General features: G+C 43.7%; 1 protein-coding gene across 1 annotated transcript; it reads right to left on the reverse strand.

The window, feature by feature from the left end:
• Positions 1 to 540: 540 nt before the first annotated feature.
• On the reverse strand, positions 541 to 23,648 carry GFRA3 (GDNF family receptor alpha 3). The gene is made up of 8 exons (XM_063121041.1): positions 23,459 to 23,648; positions 16,079 to 16,369; positions 12,297 to 12,395; positions 10,860 to 11,193; positions 10,074 to 10,183; positions 8,224 to 8,358; positions 5,058 to 5,188; positions 541 to 4,083 (listed from the first exon to the last, which is right to left on the reverse strand). Exons 1-8 carry the CDS (start codon positions 23,499 to 23,501, stop codon positions 3,946 to 3,948), a joined length of 1,281 nt encoding a protein of 426 aa, XP_062977111.1. The 5' UTR covers positions 23,502 to 23,648; the 3' UTR covers positions 541 to 3,945.
• Positions 23,649 to 24,204: the final 556 nt, after the last annotated feature.

A 24,204-nucleotide genomic window follows, 5' to 3' on the forward strand; every position in this document is an offset into this window, starting at 1 on the left:
GCCAAAACAATTGGAAATTCCCTGAGGCTGTCAGGAAACCATGAAGATCCATCAGCCAGCCTAACTGTTCCTACAACCCCATAGAGGGATAGAGACTCTATGGAATAACAACTTTCTATGGAACACATTTGATTGATTGCATTTAGTTGTCCACTAAGGTATTAGAGTGGCTGAGGGTTTAGCTGGCCATAAAAGATGGAAGCTCTACAGGTAACAGGTTACCCCTTAATTTTTGCAATGCTACAAACAGCATTCTTTTTACTACATGGCCTTGGGCAAGTGACCGGCTGATCCCTCACCTGTACAATCAGATTAACAGTTCACGTACAGCATAGCTGAAGGATAATGCTTCCTGTGTCTAGTCATAAAAACACAACTGAAATCTAACAATGTAGGCTGCCAGAAGAGAACACAACAAATCTCTTCGGCTCAGTTCCATTTTCATATCTTTTACACGACTTGCTTGCATTGCATCACACTGGGCAGAACTTGACACTCAATGCATCACTTGCTGAATGCAAAGGAAAGAGACTCCCAGAGTTACAATGTAAACTTTATTTTGGATATTATGGGCTGAATCACATTTGTAAGGTATTGGAATTTACATTACAGCAGCTCTGAATACTCCCACTTCCTCTGTTTGCCAAGAAACCTAGATTGTATATTGAAGACACTTGATAATATTTTAGGTATTTCTATTGGCCTGCAGTTTCTTTTTCAGCAGAGGCATGGGAGTTGCTGATGTACTCAATATATATGAAATACAATTGTAATAATTATGTCAGCAGTATGAAATAGTGCCACAACATTGAAACAAGTTGGCAGAGACTCAACACTTCAGCTACAGAAGTTTCCAGCTACTGGAAACACAATTTCAGTGGGATGTACTAGAAACAGAGACATTTGGGACATGATCCAGTCTGCTGCAGGTGCAGTGAACACTATTTGCTCCACCTACACATGAACATAGGCAGTGCAAGGGGCCACCGGAGTGAAGGAAGTGTGTCTATGCATACCTCCCTATTTCCATTCAACACCCATCCCCGTGCAAGTAACTTGTGCTGTGGAACACAAGTCATTTGTATTGGGATGACAGAAAGAGACCTGGATGAGGATGAATGGACCTAAGGAGGCACCCATCCATCCTAACAGGGGAAGGGGAAGAAAACAAAGGTGTAATAAGGTCTCTCCTTCTGTACATGGATGCAGAACCTGCCATGAAGTGGATTGTGCCAGTGAAATCTTAAGTGAGCATGCTTCTGAACTCTACAACTGCTGAACTTTAACTTTGGGCTCATCTACACCAAGCAGGATATTCCACTATGAAAGTGGTATATAAAAGGCAGGAGCCACACCAAGCAGCATATAGTAGTATGAAAGCAGTATATGGTATGTGTCAATGTGCCCTAACAGTTGTCAGTGAACTTCAATACCGCTATAAAGCAGTAGTGTGGCTCCTGCCTTTTATATATCGCTTTCATAGTGGAATATCCTGCTTGGTGTAGATAAGCCCTTAGTAATTTAACTTAGGCCTTAGCTAGACCTACCAGTCTAGCGGGCAGGAGGGCTGAAGATCTCACGATTTTTTAATCGTGAGATCTCCCCCTCTGTTCACACGCAGCATGCGTGACCTCAGATGGAGAGGTGTTGCACCCGCCATTTTTTTGTGTTGAAGGGACAGCAGCGCATGAACACTCGTGCACAAAAGGTAAGTGATTTTTTTAAAAAACCAATTACTTTCCCTGCTCACCCCACCCCACCCCCGATGGGTGCAGAGCTCCTGAGGAGCTCTGTGCCCTGTGAGTGGCTCCGGCTCCTCATGAGTAACCACGAGGAGCCGGGACAAACTGCAGCACTCAGCCACACTGGGCCTAAAGGATAGGGCGAGATCTGGGGCATGGGAGGGATCATACCTCCCTGATCCCGGGATCCCCTGTGCGTCACGTGGATGCACAGGGACGATCCCAGGGATCACTCTGGGATTTCACCCCATCTAGCTATGGCCTCTGTTATTATTCTATTTTATTTACATCTGTGGTGAATCCACATTGAGTGCAGTGTCTGCATAAAAGGGATATAACTGAACTAGCATGGAAAACAAGAGTTGAGAATTTTTTTAAAAAATCCTTTAATAATGCACTTACCCACAGAGTTTAACTTCCCATGATTTTTCCATTTCAGACTTGCCTACCCTAGGGAACGTTGCAGGACATGCTCCATGGATTCTAAGCCTCTCCAAAAGTCTGAATTTCCACAACACTTCCAATGCCTGGGGCCAATCCATATTCTGTGCTAATACTATCTTGCCAAACCCAATTATTTTTTAAAAAATGTCCAGGAGCTTTTACTGTAACATTTTAATATTCCTTGACTTTTATATTTTAAGAAGCCATGCTTCCAGACTTATTTGTACAGTCACAACAACTACAGACAGAACATTTAAATGCAACAAGCAAATCCTTTCGTAATTGCCTTCATTAAGGAGGTGGAATAATAAACACTGTTACTATTGTAGAATGGATTGGCAGGTCTAAGCAAATCATACTTTACTGGTTGATACCAAGTCAGCACTAAATCCACATAGAAATAAGATCAGAGTTTACTGTTGGGCAGTATAAAGTCCCCCTTCACTGGGCAAGAGTTAGAAGAAGCCCATGCCGAGATGAGAAAAATGCAAACCATGCTAGAATTCACAGAGGGATTACTGTCACTACTGAATGTGATGGAGCCCTGGGCCTTGAACACATGACAGTCAACTTTGGCAAACACATCATCATATCCTTTGGGGGAATGGGCAAGAAAAGGGATGCAATACATATTGCATCTTCTACAGCCACCAAACACAGAGGAGTTGCTAGGGTTAGGTTGCTACCTCTTCCAAAGCCAGCCAACAAGATAGTGGTCACATGAAATGGCTGTGAATTATTTATCTGAACCTGGAGATGTGAAGGCTGGGGAAAAAACAAGAAAAATGGGTGGCGGACGACGACAGAAAGAATCGGAAAAATGTTTTCCTCCTGAAATTTCTGTTCCCCCAAGCCTTCACATCTCTATCTGTACCTAGAATTAACAACGTACCACTGCAGCACAAAAGAACAGCAGTTAATGCCACACAAATCTGTACATCGAAAGTTATTAGTTTATGGATAAGTATCTTGTACCACAGAATGTACAGAAAGACACATGAAGGGACACTAGATTATCCCACATGGGGAAGGTCTTTGCTCTGTGGCTTTGGGCAAACAAGATTTGATGTTCTCAGGGAACTGTAGTGTGTAAAGTCTCAGCAAGCCTACAGGCTGATTCTCAGGAAGGTCTGGAAGGTTCATACAATATTGGACAAGAACAATTTATGTCACTGAGATGAATACGGAAGCCCAGTCTAGATGTCTTAAATTTCTCATGAGCAGTAACAGATGCAGATAGTTTGGGCAGAAAGAGACCAAGTTCAGAGGCTACATTTCCGCATCACTTCCTTCAGGTCCTTACTTCAGGCCACCTTTGTTTTGTATGTTTAAAGAACCAGACAATTGTACAACAGGGTCTTGAAAGCCATTGGAAAGCAGATGATCCAGATTTTGTGGCAATCTGAAGCCAGAAATAGCATTTCACTTGCTATACTACAGATTATCAGACTCCTCTCCTTTCAAAACCAAGTCATCTTGCATCACACTAAAAACATTTACTCTGATTTCAGTTTTTAAAAATAGCTCCCTAAAAACTCCAATCTGACTGCCTGTCCCCGACTCTTGGGGCACTGAAAAGAGAACCAGCCTCCAAGGGCTATGTTGTATAGAAAAGCGAGTGAAACAGATGAGAGTTCTTGGCAGAAGGGTGCACATTGGGGAGAGGCTTGCAGTCATCAGTGCTTCCTCTGTAGCATGAAGCAATCCAATTTCCCTTCTCATGGAAATAAATGAAAAGCACAAGGCCAGTCATATTAAGTTAAGGTGGACTGAGTAATAGAAGGAGCAGTGTCAAGGCCAAAGTGAGCGAGGAAAGCTGAGCTCCAGAATATACAGAATTTGCAACTGATACTTGATTGTGCATAAGAACCTCTGGTTGTGTCTTCTCTTCAGTTTCCTAGAAAGAGAGAGAAGTGAATTTATGATCACATAAATCAGAGTCCCCTCTAGCTGCAGGATATCCGTCCTTCTGAGCTTTTTCTGGGCACCTCCCTTGGGTCAACGGTGACACAGCTTTCTTGCTCAACCTTCTCTCAGGGCTCCAAAACACTTACTTTCCCCCCATGGTATGCAGCTGCGATTTCCACCTCCATTTCACGAGCACATCAAGAGCTGGTCACTTTCACATGCATGCGTTGTTGCGCTATTTTGACTTATCTTTTCATCTGCACCAGCTCACATTTCCACTCTCCTGCTATTGTGCTGGCCCCACCCTGCCTCTTCTCCTTCCCCCTCCAGTTCATTGGTTCCTGTGGTTGATGGACATTATGATGGATGTGTGTACCCCCCTCGCTTTGGTTTTGTTTAGCGTTTTAGCGATTTAGGGTTTTATTGGCTGGGAAGTTGAAGCAGGTGGATGAAAGAGCAATAAGAGTGGGGTTGGAGCAGCGAAAGTCCGTTCGACTGACTCAGCACAAGTCCATTTGTTTGACCGACTCAGCATGTTTCTGGCACCCTGGAGGAGAACTGCCCCCCCTCTTTCATCAGCAAGACCGCCCTTCAACAAACATGCCCCCACACAAGCAGGAGTTCCGACATAGTGTGAAGATGGGATGGTAATACACGGGGACGAAAGAGCAATTTTATCCTGTGGGGAGGAAAAATACTGCATTTTCCCTGCCCTAGAAAAACACAGAAAATGGAGGGGAAGAAGCGAGATAACTGCAGGATAGGGATGACGTCATGTGAGGGTTGTGGGGCAAAATGGTAAACAGGGCAGGGCGAAAGTGCGATAAAACGCTGGTGTGATGGAGCCCTCACAATACAATACACTTAACTGAAAAACTTATCATGCAAACAATTTGGGTTTTTTTTTTTAAGACAAATAACATTATCTCTGGCTATGTGTCGAACGGGCACACTTGTTCATACCCAATGCACATTTGCAGTAAGAATTGTGCTGGTGCCATCTCCCTGGATGTTTACAGAAGATGTATATTGCAGTTGCTCCTGACCCTCTGTGATCATCTGGTTCAGACTCGTCTGAGACTGGATTGCACTTTCTGTAAAGAATATACAGGAGAAGTCTTTGTGAGGATCTGAATCTATACATACAATCATGGTACAAATTCTGAGCCATGGAGTGAGTGCTGTGGCCTTTGGCCTGCAAATGTGCTAAACTAGATAAATTATCTTAAGATATTCCAGCTCTGGTCCCTGAAAATGCTCAGAGCAGTGAGTAGCAGGTTATTTTCTTTTCTGCTATGGTTGTACAGACAACTACAGTTTGTTTGGTCTTTGCAAAGTGCTCTGTTGCTGGAACATATTGGCAATTAATCTTCTGCAGATCAACAAGAGGTAGTGGTAATCTGACAATGCACTTCAGACTTCAGGTTTTACCAAAGCAAGCTGGGGTGGGTGGGTTTCCATGCAGTGGCAGAATGTGCAGTGTAGACCATCCAATGTTCACAGGGGTAAGGAAAACCATAGGGAAGAAGAGTGTTTGGTTGCCTAAGCTCTGACCAAATGTTCACCTCTCCTAGGGTGACCATATGGAAAGGAGGACAGGGCTCCTGTATCTTTAACAGTTGTATAGAAAAGGGAATTTCAGTAGGTGTCATTTGTACGCATGCAGCGCCTGGTGAAATTCCCTCTTCCTAACAGTTAAAGCAGCAGGACCCTGCCCTCTTTTGTATCTGGACACTCTAGTATAGCTCCTACAGCTTTAACCCTGCAGTATCACTGCTGTAGGGTGGTGGCGAATAATCCCCACTGAGGAAGGCAGCATGGGCTTTCTGGCAGCCATTAGGTTTGATGGGTCCACCGCCTCCCCCTCCTGCAGTTTACAGCAACCAATGGGAGGTCATCTTCCACCCAGGAACACCCCTGGTGCAACGCTGGAGTAAAGATAGATGGCGGAAAGGCCATGCTGACTTTGCTCAGACAGGAAAAGTCGGGGTAAGTCCCCAACCTTTCATTTGCAGATCTTTGGCTCTTTGCCCCCGGGGGGCTCTAAATTGGTGGGTGCATCATATAACCAATGTAGCATGGGTTCAGAGCCACCCTGGGGCAAAGTCACATATAGACAGCCCCCATAAAATATCTAAATCTTAATAAAACATCATCATCATCATCATCATCATCATCATCCTATTTATTACCCGCCTCTCCCTCTGGATCAAGGAGGGGTTCAACACAAATGCAAAACACCATAAAATTAATTAAAACATATAAAACTAATTCATTATTAAAACGCAGCACATTATTAAAAGGCATCTTAAAATTTAACTGGGTAGCCCTGCCGAAAGAGATCAGTCTTTATGGTCTTAAATCAGCAATTTAAGTTAGTTTTCAAAAACTCAGCAACCCCAATTGTCTTGTTGTTGGTTGATCCTGCCAACACTCAGTTGTAATCACACCTCGTCATTTTTAACGTAATCTTGTGTTATTTTCAATGTGTTTTGCTGTAAGCTTTTTAGAAGGATTAGCTTTTCTATTCTCCAACAATTGCTTCCACCTGACCTTGGTGCAGAACAGAAGGAGGAGATTTTTTGAGAAGCAACAGATGCTTGGCGTACAAGCCAAGAGTTTCTTTTATAATTAAGTCTTTTATAATTAAGTCTTATCATTTTTTATTATCATTTGGGCTATTTGACTTTGACCCGCGGAACTACTGTTTAATGTTTCTCTCCTCTATTTCCTTCTTCAGGTCAGGTCATTTGTTGTGTTCTCAGGCTAATGGGCAAATGTTTTGTTTCTAATGTCAGATGTCAACTAAGGTTTTGTATCAGGACGATTTACCGTTTCATATGGGTGTTGGGCATCGTTTATTCTTAAACTATACAACGTTTCCTTTTTAAAATGTTTTAATTATGTATTTAACTGTCAGTTAGACTTGTTTTACACATTCAACCTTGAACAGTTTTATGTTTCATTTTCAAGTCAATGTGTGTCTAATTGGCAGTTTTACTTATTTCATATGTAGCTCCTGACAAAGGACACTGTCCGAAATGCGTAGAGTGAGTAGATTGAAGAACTGATTTGAAATTGAAAATAAAAATTCAAAGCACCAGAGCTTTGCTCTCCACTTTTTCCCCAAAGAGATGAAGTCTTGGACACAGATTATTATTATTATTATTATTATTATTATTATTATTATTATTATTTATTACATATTTATACTGAAACTAAAACCATAAAGTCCCGATTAAAACTTTGAAATCACATAAAATCAGAATAAATTACAGTCCAGGGAAGGCTTGTTTAAAAATGTATGTTTTTAGTTGTAGGCCACAGCTGATTTTATTCTCTTTTAATCAGAAGGATCAAGAAGCTATATTCTATTGGACTATATTCTATTGGACTAGTTTGAACAATTAAAAATAGGAAAGCTGGAGAAATTAATTAATAACAAAAAATACAATAAACAACTGGCTGGATCAGAATAAAAGGTCAACCTAGTTCAGCATTTTGCTTTCAAAAGAGGCCAGCTATATGCCCCTTGAAAATTCACAAGAGGGCATGAAAGCAACAGCTTAATGCTTTTTTTTTGTTAGTTCCCCTTATGTCTGGTATACAGAATGTAAACATGGAAGTTCCATTTAGCTGTCATGACAAAGAGCAGTTGATAGATTTGTCAAGTTTTTCCATTTCTTTTAAAAACCCATAATCAGTGACTATCACTATTGCCACCTTGACCTCCTTGGAGGAAAGGTAGAATATAAATGTTATACATATATAAAGACTAGTAGCTGGGATTAGTTAAAAAAAAAAAAGTCCAGAGGTGAATTTCATAAGTTAATTACACCTTGTACAGTTGAAGGATTTTTTTTCTGTCTAAATATGCATAGGAATGCACCCTTAGTCTGTATTGAATCTACTGCCAATCAATTTCATTGGGAAACGAAGTTCTAGTACTATGGCAAAGTGAGAAAAATTGGGCTAAATCATCATTCCCCAACTTGGTGCCATCCAGATATTTCTGGACTACAATTCCTATCAGCCTGAGTCACCATGGCCAGTGGTCAGGGGTTAAGGGAGTTGTAGCCCAAAACATCTGAAGGCTGGACTGGATGGATCAATGGTCATAGGCACTTACTGAGGCATCTGTTGTTGGCAAAGGAGCTGAGAATTTGGTCACATTCCTCCTTCTGATTGCCACTGTTCTTGCAGGAGCACCACAGCGTGATTTCAGCACTGGAATTGCTGATGAAATTGGGGGTCATGAGTGTACCTATTTCAAGTTCCAAAAAGACAAAGTCAAGAATGTGCTCATATAGAATTCCAACGAGACTACATACAGAACAAAACCAGTATCTGCTAGGTGGTACATCATTCAGTATCCTGTCAATCTCAATCTTCTTTAAAAAAAGTTTAACAAACAAGTTTCTGTCTCTCATGTTTAGTGAGGAAAACACCCTAAAAATCCTAGCTATTATTATTATCATCATCATCATCATCATCATCATCATATTTATACTGCCCAACAACCAAGGCTCTCTGGGCAGTTTACAATTAAAACCATAGTATACAAAAATCAAGATTTAAACTTTAAAAATATCATGTAAAACCAGAAAAAGTTACAAACCAGGGGAAGGTTGTCTAAAAAGATATGTTTTCAGGAGGCGTTTGAAGGATATTACATTTCCCACCTCCTGAACTGCATGAGGAAGGGTTTTCCAGAGGGTGGGTGCAGCTACAGAGAAGGCCCGCTGTCGAGGTTCGTCATGACGGCATTATTTGTCTTGGAATGACGAGCAGGACCTTCTCTAACGATCATAAATTTCATCTGGGTGTATACAAGGGAAGGCAGTCTGCTAGGTATCCTGGTTCCAAGTTGTTTAGGGCTTTATAGGATAATACTATAACCTATAACATAGCTAATAGGCAGCCACTGCAGTTCTTTATGTTATGTTCTATATAAATCTTATCATGCCCAATGAAAACTTTGCACATCTTATAGATTAGGATTACACAATGATTATCTCTATTAATCTATTCAACTTCAAAGAAAATTCATGGAAGTTGGACGTTTGTCAGAATTACAGTACAACTTTAAAATCTACTTAAATGATCGTTACGATCTGCTTCATTCCCCATCACCCATTCCATGCTAAAATGTTCATAATGATTGAAAACCTGAATACTGCAAGCAAAATAAGTTGTATGCACATGCTTAATTTTGAATAAATATACTTTATTTGTATTATTTATTCTGTCTGCAAAAGGGTTTCTTTGCACGGAATGAATATGGATCTACACATTAACCCTGCATTCATCACACCATGCTATCAGTTTCATACTCTGTCCCTCCACTGGTTCTGCAGAGCCTTTTGTCAGGCCTTAAGAAACAAGTTCATTCTACACATACGGCAGACACTGTGTAGCTAAATGCTTTACTCTGAACTTTCCTGGGAAGAAAACAGGCTAGGCTTGATTAGTATGCTTAAACAGTCCCATTTATGGACTCTCCCCAAACACAATGTAGGTGCAAGCACAATTTAGATTTGTCGTAATGAAGATTTGCAATAAAAAAAGGGAAATTCTAGATATGTAAAACTAAGACCTTAGCTAGACCTAAGGTTTATCCCAGGATTGCCCGGGTTCATCCCTGTTCATGTAAATGACACACAGGATATCCCGGGAGCAGGCAGGGACGACTCCGGGACAATCCCGGGATAAACCTTAAGTCTAGCTAAGGCCTAAGACTGCAATCCTATGCATACTGATCTGGGGTAAGCCCATTAAAATAGGTGAACTTACTTTGAAACACACACACACTTTGTGTTTCTTGCAATATGACTGAAGGCCACAATAAGAGTAGTTTGCATTCCCTTCCCTTTCTTTATTCCATATACCTTATTTAAAAAGAATGACATCTGATAACTTCCCCCTTTGGCAGGGCTAATGGCATGCCCCATAACAAACCTCCAAGGGCCCAACACGTACCAATCATCCCCAAGTAAGCCTCCAAGCATGCAGCATGGTTGTGCTGAGAGCAGCCATCTAAGGACGCTGCTGAAGGCTTGCATTGTTCTTGGAAGTCAGCCAGCCGGGATCTGGAGGAAGACAACAACTATCAGAATGTGGGCCTCCTTTTCTCACCTCAGAGTATGCTTTACTCATTTGCCCTGAATTTAATAGGGTAAACCAAAGCCAAACAAAAAGATCATAAAGTAATACCTATGTTAGCAATGGAAACTGATAATCCGTGGCTTGGACATGGTCCCCAAAGGAATGTTACATGGCCTTGTTGGCCCTACCCAAACATGCATTCAACTTGTACAAAATAGATGTGACACAATTTATAGTTACATCTCTCATGTATGTAAAATGTAAATATGCATACTGAGTATATGCACTCCATAATAAAGCAGTGCCCAACTGTGTTATGGAGCTGAGCACTCCTGGCCTGCAGAGAACTGTCTGGAAGATAAAATGGCTCCCAACTATGCCTCCCCATGGCTCCCAATTGTCAGTTTCTGATTTAGGTAATGCTTCTACTGATACTGATTTGCTCTTTTAAAAAAAATATCTACAGGTTGCATCTTATGTACAGCAATACATAAATTGTTAGTCATTCCTCTGCACAGCTTTAAGCTTTATTTGCTACTTTTCTTACTTCACCAAGTGTATGGGTACCCTTTAGGCTTCATCAAGTGTATGTTACAGCTACCCGTGTGCCATAAAATGCACTATGATAGTCATCCCCGATGCCCTTGGTGCCAGACTTACTTGCAAATATTGTCCTTCAGGCATGAGTTCAGCAGGAGGAGGCAGTTTGGTTTGCTGCTGCTCTGGAAAGAGCATTCCGGGACAATGGTGTTCCAGCGTCGCTCTCCACAAACCTCATCTTGACAAGGGCAGAAGAGGAGCCTCTTGGTGAAACCCAAACTGACCCTCTCAAAGAAGAGCCTCAGTCCTTGGTGGCATTTGCGCTGATCACAGGGGTACTCTGCACTGCAGATCTTGGCATAACGTGAGCGCAAACGCATGCACTTGTGGTCCAGCTGGCAAATGTTAGTGGCTTGCAGGCAGGGATTTGTGCTATCTGCAGCTATTTGTGAGCCTACAAAGCCAGAGAAACACAAGGAGAAAATGGCCAACTCCAGAGACAATATCCCAGAGGAGGATTAAACGCTCATAGAAGACAATCAAGACATCCCCAACATCACTCCATAACTCAAGAGATTCCTTCCTTCCCCTTTACTTCCCCTTTCTTTTTTGTTTAAATATATCCAATTTTAGATGCTAAGCTCTTTGGGGCAGAGACTTATTCTCTTGTACTCTGTATAAATAACAAAATCAAGAAAACAGAATAGAAAGGAATATTTGAAATGATTTCACCCCAAATCTGTAATATTTGTTGGGTGTATAATAGAAGAAAACAGGTTCAGCAACGTCTGTTAGTCCTTAGCAGTGTATGAAAATGTATTGTACCCTAATAACTTAAAACTGCCATGTTCTTCACTAAAACTGGTTAACTTTATGCTAAATGGTGGACTGTTACTCCATTTGATCTATCATCATCTTACTGGCAGTCCTGCCGAGGTTCTGGTCACTTCTTGGAATGAGGGGCTGATATGATTGCTCCCAAATGTCCTCAACTTAGCCATAGAACTGTGTCAGCTCCTTGGTATTCCGAAGTGCTGAAGGCAATGAAATGATGAATACGATCAAACACAGGTAAGAATCCATTTGCGATCTTATTCTGTGGTTGTGATGGCGTCAAATAACTCTTACTTTTCCGCTATCACAGCGCCTTTAATTCTGGCCCTTTAATTCTATAACCTAGTTTATTCATTTCCTACATGAACAATGGGGAACATTCTGCTGGCTCTCATGCTGACACACTCACACCTTTCTCTGTTCCATAAAGCTGCTTTATGGTGTGTTTCAGGTGTGTTTCAGTTAGCCTAAACATTACATTGCCTGTAAAATGCTTCCACCCCCACCAAAATTTACCCTAGCATGCAGCTCCTAAGGAAAAAGAAAGAAGCCAAACATACAATGGTATAACCAGGGATGGGGAATGTGTGGCGTTCCATATGTTGCTATGCTGCATCTCCCATAAACCCTGACCATTGGCTATGCTGGCCTATGGCTGATGGGAGCTGCAGTCCACAAACACCTGGAGGGCTACACATCTCCCACCCCTGGCATAAGCTCTACCTGAAACTTGGTACTTGTTGTACATCTTGTCATACTTGGTCTCTGAAAGCTCTTCATTTGCTATATCTTCATATGGAGACGTCGCCAAAGAAAAGTCAGCTGTGCAAGATAAAAATAATACATTATCGTCTTCTGTGTGTGTATCTAGCTGTTCCCAGGTGCCCAAGACAGAGAACAACTTTAAGGACTAAATTGTTTTCTCTCATTCCCGTAAAACGTCTCATCCAGTGTTATAGAAGTGACTGTGGAGAGGGAGGGGAGAGGAATTTATTAGTCTGATATTAGCTCCCATTTGCTCAAATATCTTCCTAGACTTGCTAACTCTCCTACTCTCCTACTTTGACCAAGATGAACTGGGTTTTAGGGATAGCTTATTTTCTTCCTTTTGCTGATCCTCAACTTCACCTGTGCTCTCCTGAGGTTAACCTTAACTGAATATTCCAAAACAATATTATGGTCAAAGGTAGGATTTCTAGAAGCTGAGCTTGTTAGATCGTAGTGAAGTGTTTCCAAGAGAGCTCACTTTTTTGGCAAACTTTGCAACAGCTCAACTGGTCTGCAAATTAATCAAGACACTTTGCTAAACTTGAGCAATATAACAGTACAGTTTTAACAAAGTTTCTTAATTAACTCTTAGTTCCTTACATTTTTGGGGGTGGGGAGGAGGTATGCCAACAACTAAGCGGGAGATGCCTCGACAATCATTTACAGAGAGCACAGAATCATGTTTCAATCTACGGTTCAGTCTAAAACTGAACAGTATGAAGCATGTTAATATTCTCTATCTTAACAAACTTTTGGGAATAATATCAATGCAAATATAAGTATAGATCCTGGCTTTCTTCAATTATGGGTCAAAACAGTAAGCAGAGCACGTGTGGTTACTGGGAATCTCTACATTAAGGGGAAATTGCATTGCCTTGCTGGGGCTTTGTGCTTCTTGCTTCTTTTGCACAATTGTAATGGGCTGCATTACACAGGTGAAGAGGGGCAACCACATGGTTTGTAATTGGATCCTTCCCCTCCTCTTGATGCTCATATACTGAATAGGACAGTACCCTCTAGTGTCTGTTTTGTAGTGCAACTTTGGCTACACTCGTTAGGAAATCCCATGATATTTCAGAAGAATTGGGATATCCAAGATTGTTTTTAGAATGGGTTGATGATATTGTGTAATGGACCCACAAGCTTCTGTGAGTGGCCAATCTTGAGCATGCAATAAATCACTCATCTTGAGACAGACACTATGTCTTAGGAGAAAAGCCTACACCTCCCTTTTCTGAACTATCAAAACCTGATAAAAAATCATCTTTCCTGTGGGATCCCATATGGGCAGGTATAGGGTGACCATATGAAAAGGAGGACAGGGCTCCTGTATCTTTAATAGTTGTATTGAAAAGGGAATTTCAGCAGGTGTCATTTGTATATATGGAGAACCTCATGAAATTTCCTCTTCAACACAAGTTAAAGCTGCAGGTGCCCTGCCCTCTTTTAAATCTGGTCACTCTAGTATAGCTCCTGCAGCTTTAACTGTTGTGATGAAGAGGAAATTTCACCAGGTTCTCCATATATACAAATTCCCTTTTCAATACAACTGTTAAAGATACAGAAGCCCTGTCCCCCTTTTCATATGGTCACCCTACTTCCATTTGCCCCCTCTTCCACCTGCCACTTCTCTTTTTAGCTTAGTGGATCCATCTTAGTAGAGGCAGATGAAAAAGAGGACAAGGCTCCTTTCACAGTTGTGTAGAAGAGGGAATTTCAGCAGGTGTAGCTTATCACCTAATCTATTTGCCAAACAGCAACATAGAGACTGCATACAGAAGCACAGTGTTTCCTTAAGAGCAGGAGCGGACAACACCCCCATACATATGCATCCCTCACTGCCCCTTACCTAATTTTGTGATGGCTAAAAAAAATTTTTAGCCACTCCCAAAATGGTAAATTTAGCACTACAGAATGCTAAAAGGGTCAAACTTTTGCAAACAAGTGAAACATAAGCCCTGTATTTATTTATTTACAACGTTTATATACTGCTCTCCAATATTTATATAAAGAGCACAACAAATAACCATAAAGATTTTGGGGAAGAGTATGGCCCACTGGGTGAAGAGATCTGGGGGGCAATAATGTCCCCTGCAAAATGCAAAAATGCCCCCTGGGCCTGCTAGAGTTGCCCACTCCTGATGTAGAGCTTCTCAGCATAAAGACATTGTGGGATGCAGCAGACTCGTGGCAGTAGCAGATCACTGTAGAGCAGAACACTGCAAACAGACTGCTGAAAGTCTGCTTACCTCAGGCAGCAACTGATTCTTTTGCCCACCAATACCAAAGAGGTAGAAGACAGAAGGACTCAACAGATGCTGAGGGCAGGGCTCCTGAAGCTTTAACTGTTGTGACGAAGAGGGAATTTCACCAGGTGCTGCTTGCATACAAATGACACCTGCTGAAATTCCCTTTTCTATGCAACTGTTAAAGATACAGGAGCCCTGTCCTCCTTTCCATATGGTCACCCTAGGTCAGATGCAACCAACCATGGCCTCAAGTACAAGGGTTTTAACTGGGAGACTAAATGACTGGCAAACCAGCTCCTCCCTCTACAACCTAATCCACTTGAACCCTCCGCATACACTAATTTTGGCTACTGGGACAGTCCTGATGGTTTGAGGCTGTGGCTATTTGTCAGGGTGTGGAGGGAGGGGCCAACTGCCTCCCTGATTATTTTTTGGTATTTTGAGCTTATGCGGCCAAACCTGGTGCATTGGGCTTGCAATGACAAGCCCCATGTTTTGTGGTTGAGTTAACACCAGGTTCAGACATCATGCTAACAACCTAGAATGGGGCAATCGTAGGTTGTTAATTGAAAGCGTAAGCAACAAGTGTGCCAGAGGCAGCACGCTTACTCGCTCCTGCTAGATTTTAATTAACCCACAACTGCCGTTAGGTTCAAACCAGGTCAATGGGTTCCCAAAGCTTTTCTGTTACTTCTGTCAAATGTACTGTAGGCCTCTCATCTATGGGAGAAGCCATAGCTCAGTGCTTTATGTGCATAAGATCCTAGGTTCATAGAATCATAGAATAGTAGAGTTGGAAGGAGCCTATAAGGCCATCGAGTCCAACCCCTGCACCATGCAGGAATCCACCTTAAAGCATCCCTGACAGATGGCTGGCCAGCTGCCTCTTGAATGCCTCTAGTGTGGGAGAGCCCACAACCTCCCTAGGTAACTGGTTCCATTGTCGTACTGCTCTAACAGTCAGGAAGTTTTTCCTGATGTCCAGCCGGAACCTGGCTTCCTGTAACTTGAGCCCATTATTCCGTGTCCTGCACTCTGGGATGATCGAGAAGAGATCCTGGACCTCCTCTGTGTGACAACCTTTTAAGTATTTGAAGAGTGCTGTCATGTCTCCCCTCAGCCTTCTCTTATCCAGGCTAAACATGCCTAGTTCTTGCAGTCTCTCCTCATAGGGCTTTGTTTCCAGACCCCTGATCATCTTCATTGCCCTCCTCTGAACACGCTCCAGCTTGTCTGCATCCTTCTTGAAATTTGGTTCAATCCTCAGCATTTCTAGTTAAGACAGTCTCAAGAAGCAAGGCTAAGAGAGACCACTGACTGACCTCTTAGGCAGCTGCTGCTAGTCTGTGTAGATTAGACAGTAGTTCTTTTTGCTATCAGACTCAATGATTCTCTACTCCCAGGACTGAGCTCCCCCTCAAAATTACTATTCCCATCTTCGCCCACCTCCAACAGATATATAGCAATATGAAAAGTGACCAATCATACCTTGCACTGAAGTACGATGAACAGTCCAGTAGATACGCAGGCACCGTTTCTGCTTTCGTTCACGTCGGTGACACTTGCATTCCCGAAAATAACTGTTTCTAATAATTGTTTCTGCCTCTCGGCATCTGTTTCTCAGTTCATGGTGTAGAAGTAAGGAACTACTCTTAGCAAGGGACAGAGAACAGTTTTGCAGGGTCTGATAAGTGGCATTGCAGGCAGGGTCAGCCACACAAAGGTTCTCAGCTGTTATGCAGTTGTTTGACTGTTCAAGGGGCAGAACAAGGAGGCCTCCTGTTCAAATAGAGAAAGCGTGTTAGCATTTCACAAATTCATACTACAGTCACTTTCTCATCTCCTAATGCAGATTTCCAAAGGAGCATTCAGAGACTCATGCACTTTTAGGGTGCTTCCAGGCAGAGGGCTCCTACTGCTATTAATTAGAAGACATTGTGCAGCTATTCCATCTTTTTCTTCTTAATAGACTTTCTGTAGTATGAGAAAAGACAGAAGCAGTTGGAAAATGCAAGAGGGTTATGAGTGGAAGATGACAACACCTAGACCCCCTCCCCCACAATATTTTGTAAACAAGGCACATGATAAAAGACTAATCTGGAAAGACCAGTATTGTCAGTGAATTGATTTGGAATATTGACAGTGCCTTGACAGTTGACATGACACGGCAGCACACTGGATCTTGTTTAATCAGTAATGGGGCTGCAGCTCATGCAACTGCCCTTATGTATATCCAACGCCCGCTCGGGGGTTGTCATATTGTGTGAACTCGTTAAGTGTGGGTTAGAACACTCCATGGGTTATATGAGGGTAAAACAACCCTCACATAGCCCATGCTCGCTGGGTCTGCATGACACAACAATCCCTGAGCAGGGGATGGATATGTAAAATAGCACTTGGGGGCATCACAGCTCATTGTGGGTTAAATGAATAGCTGTGCTGTGCAAACCAGGTCACTGTCACAGTCTACTAATGTGAATTAAAAGTACCATCCATCAATTTCAAAAGCATTCTTAAAACCTTTAATGTGGACTAGTTCACGTGTAAAACCCTGTGATCTGGGTGATAAAATTGTCAGTGTGAATTTTATTTTACTATTCTAATATATTTTATGGGAGAGTTTTTAGAGCTCCGCATTTATCTACATCTTGCAGTCATAATTCCTAGCTAGTCCAGATCACCACTCGTTGCATTAAATGCTTTTTGGAATGCTCACATTTTTAACCACACTGCTGTCATGAACTAGAATGTCTAAAGTCTTTTTAAAATCAGTAGCATCTAATTGAGGTAGAATTATGATTTGGTGTTGAATTCAGATGGAATCAACTTCTTGGTATATATGGATACAACCCCTGGCAGAAGAGGGGTGGGGAATATAAATCCATTTGTGTTTGCTCTAAAGTCATATCCTTGTGCTGTGCCTGCAATGACAATTGCAAACAGAATTCCTGGTCTCATATTTGGCACCTCACAATAGCCCCCAAAATGTGAATTTATGTCAGGTAAAGCCTCAAGTTACTACAGTGGTCTCTGTATTTAAATGTGAGCCAAAAGGAGGAAGGGAGCAAACTGAACCATCCTTGAAGGTCAGTCATTCTAACTTGTTCTTGGGAAACAGCAGTTCCAGAGATAAAACTCATGAATTTCTATCACATACAACCTTGGCCCCATTCTTGGGTGTCCATGTTCCTGCCTACCATTTCTCATCTTTTCACTGTGCTCTTGATTTACATTTCGAGCTTGCCTTTGCATATTGATTCTCTTCCTCTATTATGGCTTAGTAAAAACCCACTAAACATTCTTATTACACACTTAAAAGAGCTGCTCTAAAATTCAGATCACTTAAGGGTGCAACCCTATCCTTTACACTTGGCTGAGGTGCAGTAGTGTAGAATATGGCAGGAGCCCTGCTAAGCGGGAGGAACACCACCTCCGCAAAAGATACAAGGGCAGAACTGGTTGGCTACGCTGGTGCAACACTCTGTTGGTGTAGCCTTTCTACTAGCAGAGCTACACTATCAGTACATCTGAAACGGGGCAGATATGTGTGTGCGTGTGGGTGCAAATTTGCACCAAATCCAATACTCCTTCTGATTTGACTCTGCCAATGATGGAGGATCAAGGAAGTTCCTTCCAACTGAATTCTATAGAGAGAGAAAAACCAAAGAAAAAATCACTGACCCTGCACTGCCAGCTGCCCAGCCCATATCACCGTGACAGAGTATACAATATGGTGGAACTCAGTACCTAGTCAGAGCACACCAATACTTATATCTAAACCCCAATCATAGAACTCAAAAGTCTCATCATGGTGTGGGCAGCATGGAGCTACATCATTCTAGCCTTATGCTGTGCAGACTTAGAGCGCACAAGGGGAACTGTGGTTACTGGAAACACAGAGAAAGAGAGCTTTGCACACAGCCTAGAACCCTACTAGGATCTTAAGCACATTGCTAACATTCCTTTTCCTAGAATTTCATTACCCTGCTTCAGGACATCAGACAGTAACACCCAACAACCCGAATCATCTCCCTCATGGCCTCAAAACTCCAGAGCAGCCAGGGAGTCCACAATTCAGACACTGCGAGCTACACTGGGTGGGCTGAATTTCCATTGATGTCATTGGGATGCAACAAGTGACAGTGTCTCTGTCACAGGTACAGGAGCCTTGCTGGAGTGACTGGTTGGCAACCTCAGACATCTCTCTTTACTGTCAGGATCCAGTTCCATAAAGGTTATAACTAGGCCACACATACAGTTTCTCCATTTGCTAGGTGTCAGCACATGGGGCTTCCAAAGAGAGAGAGAGAGAGAGAGCATAGGGACAGACAACATGGAAAGGAGCAGCACAGCAAGCCAGGGTGGGAGGGGAACAGCTAGCTGGTAACAAAGAGTTGCAGTTGCAAGCAACTGCTCAACCATGGAAGTCATGGAGCAGCCAGGCCAACAGAAGTGCTCTATCACTGCTAGCCCTGCCCCTTTCAGGGAAAAGCATCACCCACCACCAATTTCACCCCCTCCCCCATGAGAAGCCAATAATCTGGGGTTATGCAAGTACAGCCACAGGCAAAGCACTGGCCCAATGAAGAAAATGCAAACTTGGTTGAAAACAAGTTAACCACCAGCTCCATCATACGGGGGAAATCACCGTTCCTTACAGTCGCTTCTCCACCTCTGCTTTTGTTAATCGACCCTCTCTTGTTGCCAGCTATTGCCATGTTCTGAGGTTGAGGGGGCCAGACAGAAGAGGGGACAGAAAGACTGGTCAAAGTTTGGTGAGGCTGCTGGCCAAGTCCATTCGTACTGTTCTTTCATAGGTAAGACCTCTGGCCCAATGGCCAGTGGATAATATCTGAATGGCAAGGAAATGTGTGTGAGGTCCTGGAATGGGACCAGGACTTGGGGAAACTCCCTGCCAGTGGCCAGACCCTTCCCAACTTTGGCAAGCACTGCATGCTTTCTTTCTAAACCTGACTTACAGAAAACTTGCAAATTCTCTTTTCAGCCCTTGTTCCCCAGACAGGAGCAAAGGAAAGTGGGCAGCAGTAACAAGATGCTTGCACCTTCCACCATAGCTTGGAATGATGGCAAATGCTCCTCTCTTCTCCGCACATGCCACTGTATCCAGACAAGGGAGGGGTCAGTGCAATACAAAAAATGGGCTGGGCAACTATGCCAGGTCAGCACATGCTGAGCACTGGATGGGGCACAATTTTTCCTAGCCAGCCAAAGATGGAAGAAATAAGATACATATGTCTGTCTGTTTGGGGGTGGGGTGGAAACGACGACGACAACAGAAGCATATTGGGGGGTGGGAACCCATTCCCTGAGAGAGCTGCAGAGGGAGAGTCAAATTCAGGATTCTATGAGCTGGGGAAGCAATCTGGGGGCTGAATGTCTCCGTCTGAAGACCTGATACGGGGCGTGGAATCGGTCGCCAGTTGGAGTTAGTTCTGTGCCTGCATCCAAGCTCAACGTGCAGACTTATAGGACAATGCAAGGATTTTATGAAAATGCCAGGCACCTCCACTGAACTCCCTCCAACAGAAACTTAACCTGGATGAGCAGTGTGCCTCTGCAGCTCTCACCCTGCCCTAGAGAAGTGGACCTAGCATCACTGTAAGCACCCTCAGGTTGTCCAGGGGGGTGTCATTGCCACTGTTCACATTGGATACAGTGACGATGTGGACTGCTGCTGCTTTTCCTGCTCACTTTCCCCTTGCTTGGGTGCTTGTGGCAAAGAAACAGCCCGAGGGCTGAAGGAGTTGTCTGTGTTACGTAGCCAGGCCTGCTGTTACTTGAGCCATATGTGGTCTTTCTTTCTTTCTTTCTTTCTTTCTTTCTTATTTTTTGTGCTGCTGTGATGGCCTTTCCAACAACCTGTGTGGAAGGGGCACAGGAGCAAGAAGAAAAAGCCGCTTGGGAATGTTTTCTGTGCTTGTGTGTGTGCTTTTGCAGACTGTGCCACAGAACTCTGTTGGCTGGAGTCACTGTGTTGTCCACCAGCTTCCATCTCTGTTGAGGGCATGGCCACATTGCAGAGATGTCTCTGCATCAGCCTGTGTGGATATGATCTTTCTATGTCTGAGTCGCAGGGAGGTGTTATCACCACTACAGCCTGTGATAGGTGGGCAGTAGTGCTGTTGCTATGGTTACTGGGGATGTATCTGTCAATTTTTCTCTGTTGTGCATATTTAGACTTGTGCTCCCCCCTTCTGGGCTGGGCAGGTATAGGATTTGGTGACTGCTGCACCAGCATAGCAGTGGAGTGGAATAACTCTTCCCAGGCATAATTGGTGAATAGGATTGCTCAGTTAAAACATATTTAAACTGAGTTCAGAAAATGTAACAGCTTTCTACTCAGGTATTTTTATTATTATTTTGAATTAACTATTTAAAAGACTCATCATAAGCAATCACCCAGGGCTTGCTCAAGCATGCATTAGAGAGAGTTCATTCACATGTATGGTTAAAACCACTAATCTATCATCATGGTGTGTGTTTTTACATTGACTGGCTATGGCCACAAAAGTATATATTTATTTATAACTCACCACATAGTTGTAACCATGAAAAATAAGATGAGAATATTTCAGAGAAATGGCAAGGTTTCTCTGAAGATAATAATTACCTCCCACAGCAAAAGTACAACACAGAGAGATAAGAAAGTTAAATGCCACGAACTATTGTACTATTTACTAGAATGGAGGAGGAAGGGATAAAGGGTCGTCTAGAACTGCGACTCCCTGCTTAGTACCTATGGGGGCATGAAGGCTGGCAGATGCTATTTAATACTATTGGAGATCCTCAAAAATCCCAGAAGGTGCTTCCACCCAGTTTTCAGGGGACCCCCATTCTTTCCAGCACCACAGCCTAGCCTATTCAGCAGTGTTTCCCCTGTGTAGAATTTTCAGAGGGCTGGAGAGGCTGTTGTGGGGAAGCAGGACTTGGAAGTCTGCTTCTACCAGTCTGGTTGCATGGATCCAACCCAATGTGTTCTGTGGAGCTTAGCGCCAAGTCCATAGGATTGCTGCCTTAAATTTGTGTCTTTCCTTTCCTTAAATGTACCCTAGTACAATGTACCCTAGAAACAAAAACACATATTTCCCCCCAAATATAATGGAAGTTCTCATTGCTTTGAGTGAGTCACTTGTGAATGTTAATGCAGGATAGAGAACAGACTAGTGCTTTCACACTTGACAAAGCACTCTGATCTTCTCTGGTGCAATCTATTTATGTGTCAGTGTTGTTAACACAAGAAAGTCTGCTGAAAACAGCTATTCTCACCAATGTGCATTTTGTATTTCCATTATCGGTATAGAAAACACAAAAAGCACTTTTCAGTCTTGATACTAATAGCATTTTTGGTATTTCTCTGGTTTATTATGTGATATTAGAAGCCATATTAGATGCAAAGTGCATGAAATTTTAAAATGGTCCTCTTCTGCTTTCTATCCTGCATTAGCAACGTAAGTACCACCTACGTTAGATCAGACCAAGGGTTCATCTAATATAGTACTCTGTATCCAACAGATTTCCCTGGAGAAGCTCACAAACAGAGCAAGATAGAGATAGCTATGCCCTGGAGCTTTTGCTTCACAGAAAAGTGTGAAATCACAGGAAGAGAAGCAATTTTAAATCAAATATGCATTCTCTCCCAGGTACACAGATTACAAGCAGATGTAAAACAAACAAACAAGCCTCATCTGTGAAAAGTCCCTTCCATCCGGATTCCATACTAAATATTAAAATCTAATTTAGCATCTCTTATGAGAATGCCTTACTAATGATGGAGCAAGAGAGTTGCACCTTGCAAGCTACTTTTACAACATGCTACTGAATGGCTCTAATTCTTTGGTTGAAGAAGGGATCACTGCCCTTCTCTCGCCTGGAAATTGCTTAGCAGGCACCTAAGGAAAGTTTTTCCGATGGGACATCTTTGCCTGCTACCTGGAAAGGAAATCTGCTACTACTAGATCTTTCGTCCTAAAACTCGTAAATTGCAATCACTTTCCACCTCCGTTAATGCACCATGTACATTGATGGTGCTATATAAATAAATAAATAAATAAATAAATAAATAAATAATAATAATAATAATAATAATAAACAGAAGAATTGGAGGCTACGCTGTCCTCCCACAACCAACCGTGCGTTCAGCACATCCCTTTCCCTTCCCTTCCAGCACCCATCAATAATGCTACCAGAGATCCGCCTGGCCTGAACACATCCGAAGTGACTAGCAAATGAGAAAAGGGTCAGACAGTCTTTCGCGTCGCCGCCTGCAAATCCGAGACAACAGAGCGCGCTCTGGAACAGAAATGGGGACGACTCGTACAATCACCGCCCCACGGAGAGGCAGCCGGATCCTAAGCATGCTTACGCGGATGCCTCCTCTCCCAGCAAGTTGTGCCCTAGGTTCGTAGCCAAAAAACATTCTTTGCTTTTGGAAAGAGAAAACAGAAAAGGAAGGACGACCCACGTCTATTAGGAAAAGCGAAAGCAGCCCCGTTAGAAAGCAAAACAAACAAACAAACAAACAACAAATCAACAGTAGGACATTTTGGCGAGTCCAGTTAGAGAGACGCGCAGTTCACCAAGCCAAAAGCCGCGGCCGGACACACACAACTTGTTCCTTTAGCCGCACCAAGCACAGTTACAGGGCGGCACTTGGGGCGTGGACGCAGAGCGCCGAATTCGCTTCGTCCGCACCCAGGAGCCTTCGCACCAGGGTGGAAGCAAACCCCATGGGGATTGGGGGGGGGGTGTCTTTCGAGGGACCATGCATGACATGAAGCACGCCGGACCCGCTCTCCGCGGCGCCAAGTGACAGCCCGCCCGCCCTCCATGCCCACATCTCCCCATTACCGGCTCGGGAGAGCAGCAGCCCCAGCAGCAGAGGGAGCCCCATGGCGGAGGGAGGGAGGGAGAGTCGGCGCCGCGCGGGTCGCTGCGTTCCAAACTGGTCTCGGGGAGAAGGAAGGAAGGAAGGCTGACTGAGTGGGCAGCTCCGCTTGCCCGCCTGCCAGCTGCCTTCCTTCGTCCCGTCTTCGCGGGGACTCGCTTCCTCAGCACGGGCTTGGGAGGTGCGCGCGCGGAGACCAAGCGGGAGGCGGGAACTCGCGACCAGCGCGCGAGCGCAAGGGAGGGGCGCGGTAGCGGCGGCACCCTGGTGGAGCGCGGCCGTAATTGCCTGCCTGCGGGAAGCTTGTGTGCAGCAGAGCGCGCGGCGCTCTGTGTTGGCAACTATGGACCTGCCCGTACCGCTTTCGGCTCCGGGTTGGCCTCGTGGTGGGCGTGGCGTGGGGGACGTACCCCAATAGGAGCGTCTCTCCTCTGGCTTTGAAATTGTGAACTTAAGTTTGTAGGTGCGACAGGCTGGTGGTCTCTGTCAGCAGGAGGCCCGATAGCAACGCCAGGGCAGGGCAGGGCAGGCAGGCGCGCGGGATTCGTCTCTGTCGGTGCTCAAGCAGCTCTCCACACACGCGCTGTATTCCGCTCACGTTTTCCTTTTGGGACGGTGAAGGATGCAAACAAACGGGTTTAAAACCAAAAACCAAGCTTTGCAAATATTGCTTATAGGGAGAGTCCAGTGGAGGTTGGTGGCTCCGATT

This window comes from Elgaria multicarinata, chromosome 3 (genome assembly GCF_023053635.1).
Source record: "Elgaria multicarinata webbii isolate HBS135686 ecotype San Diego chromosome 3, rElgMul1.1.pri, whole genome shotgun sequence".
In the NCBI taxonomy this organism is placed as follows: Eukaryota; Metazoa; Chordata; class Lepidosauria; order Squamata; family Anguidae; genus Elgaria; species Elgaria multicarinata.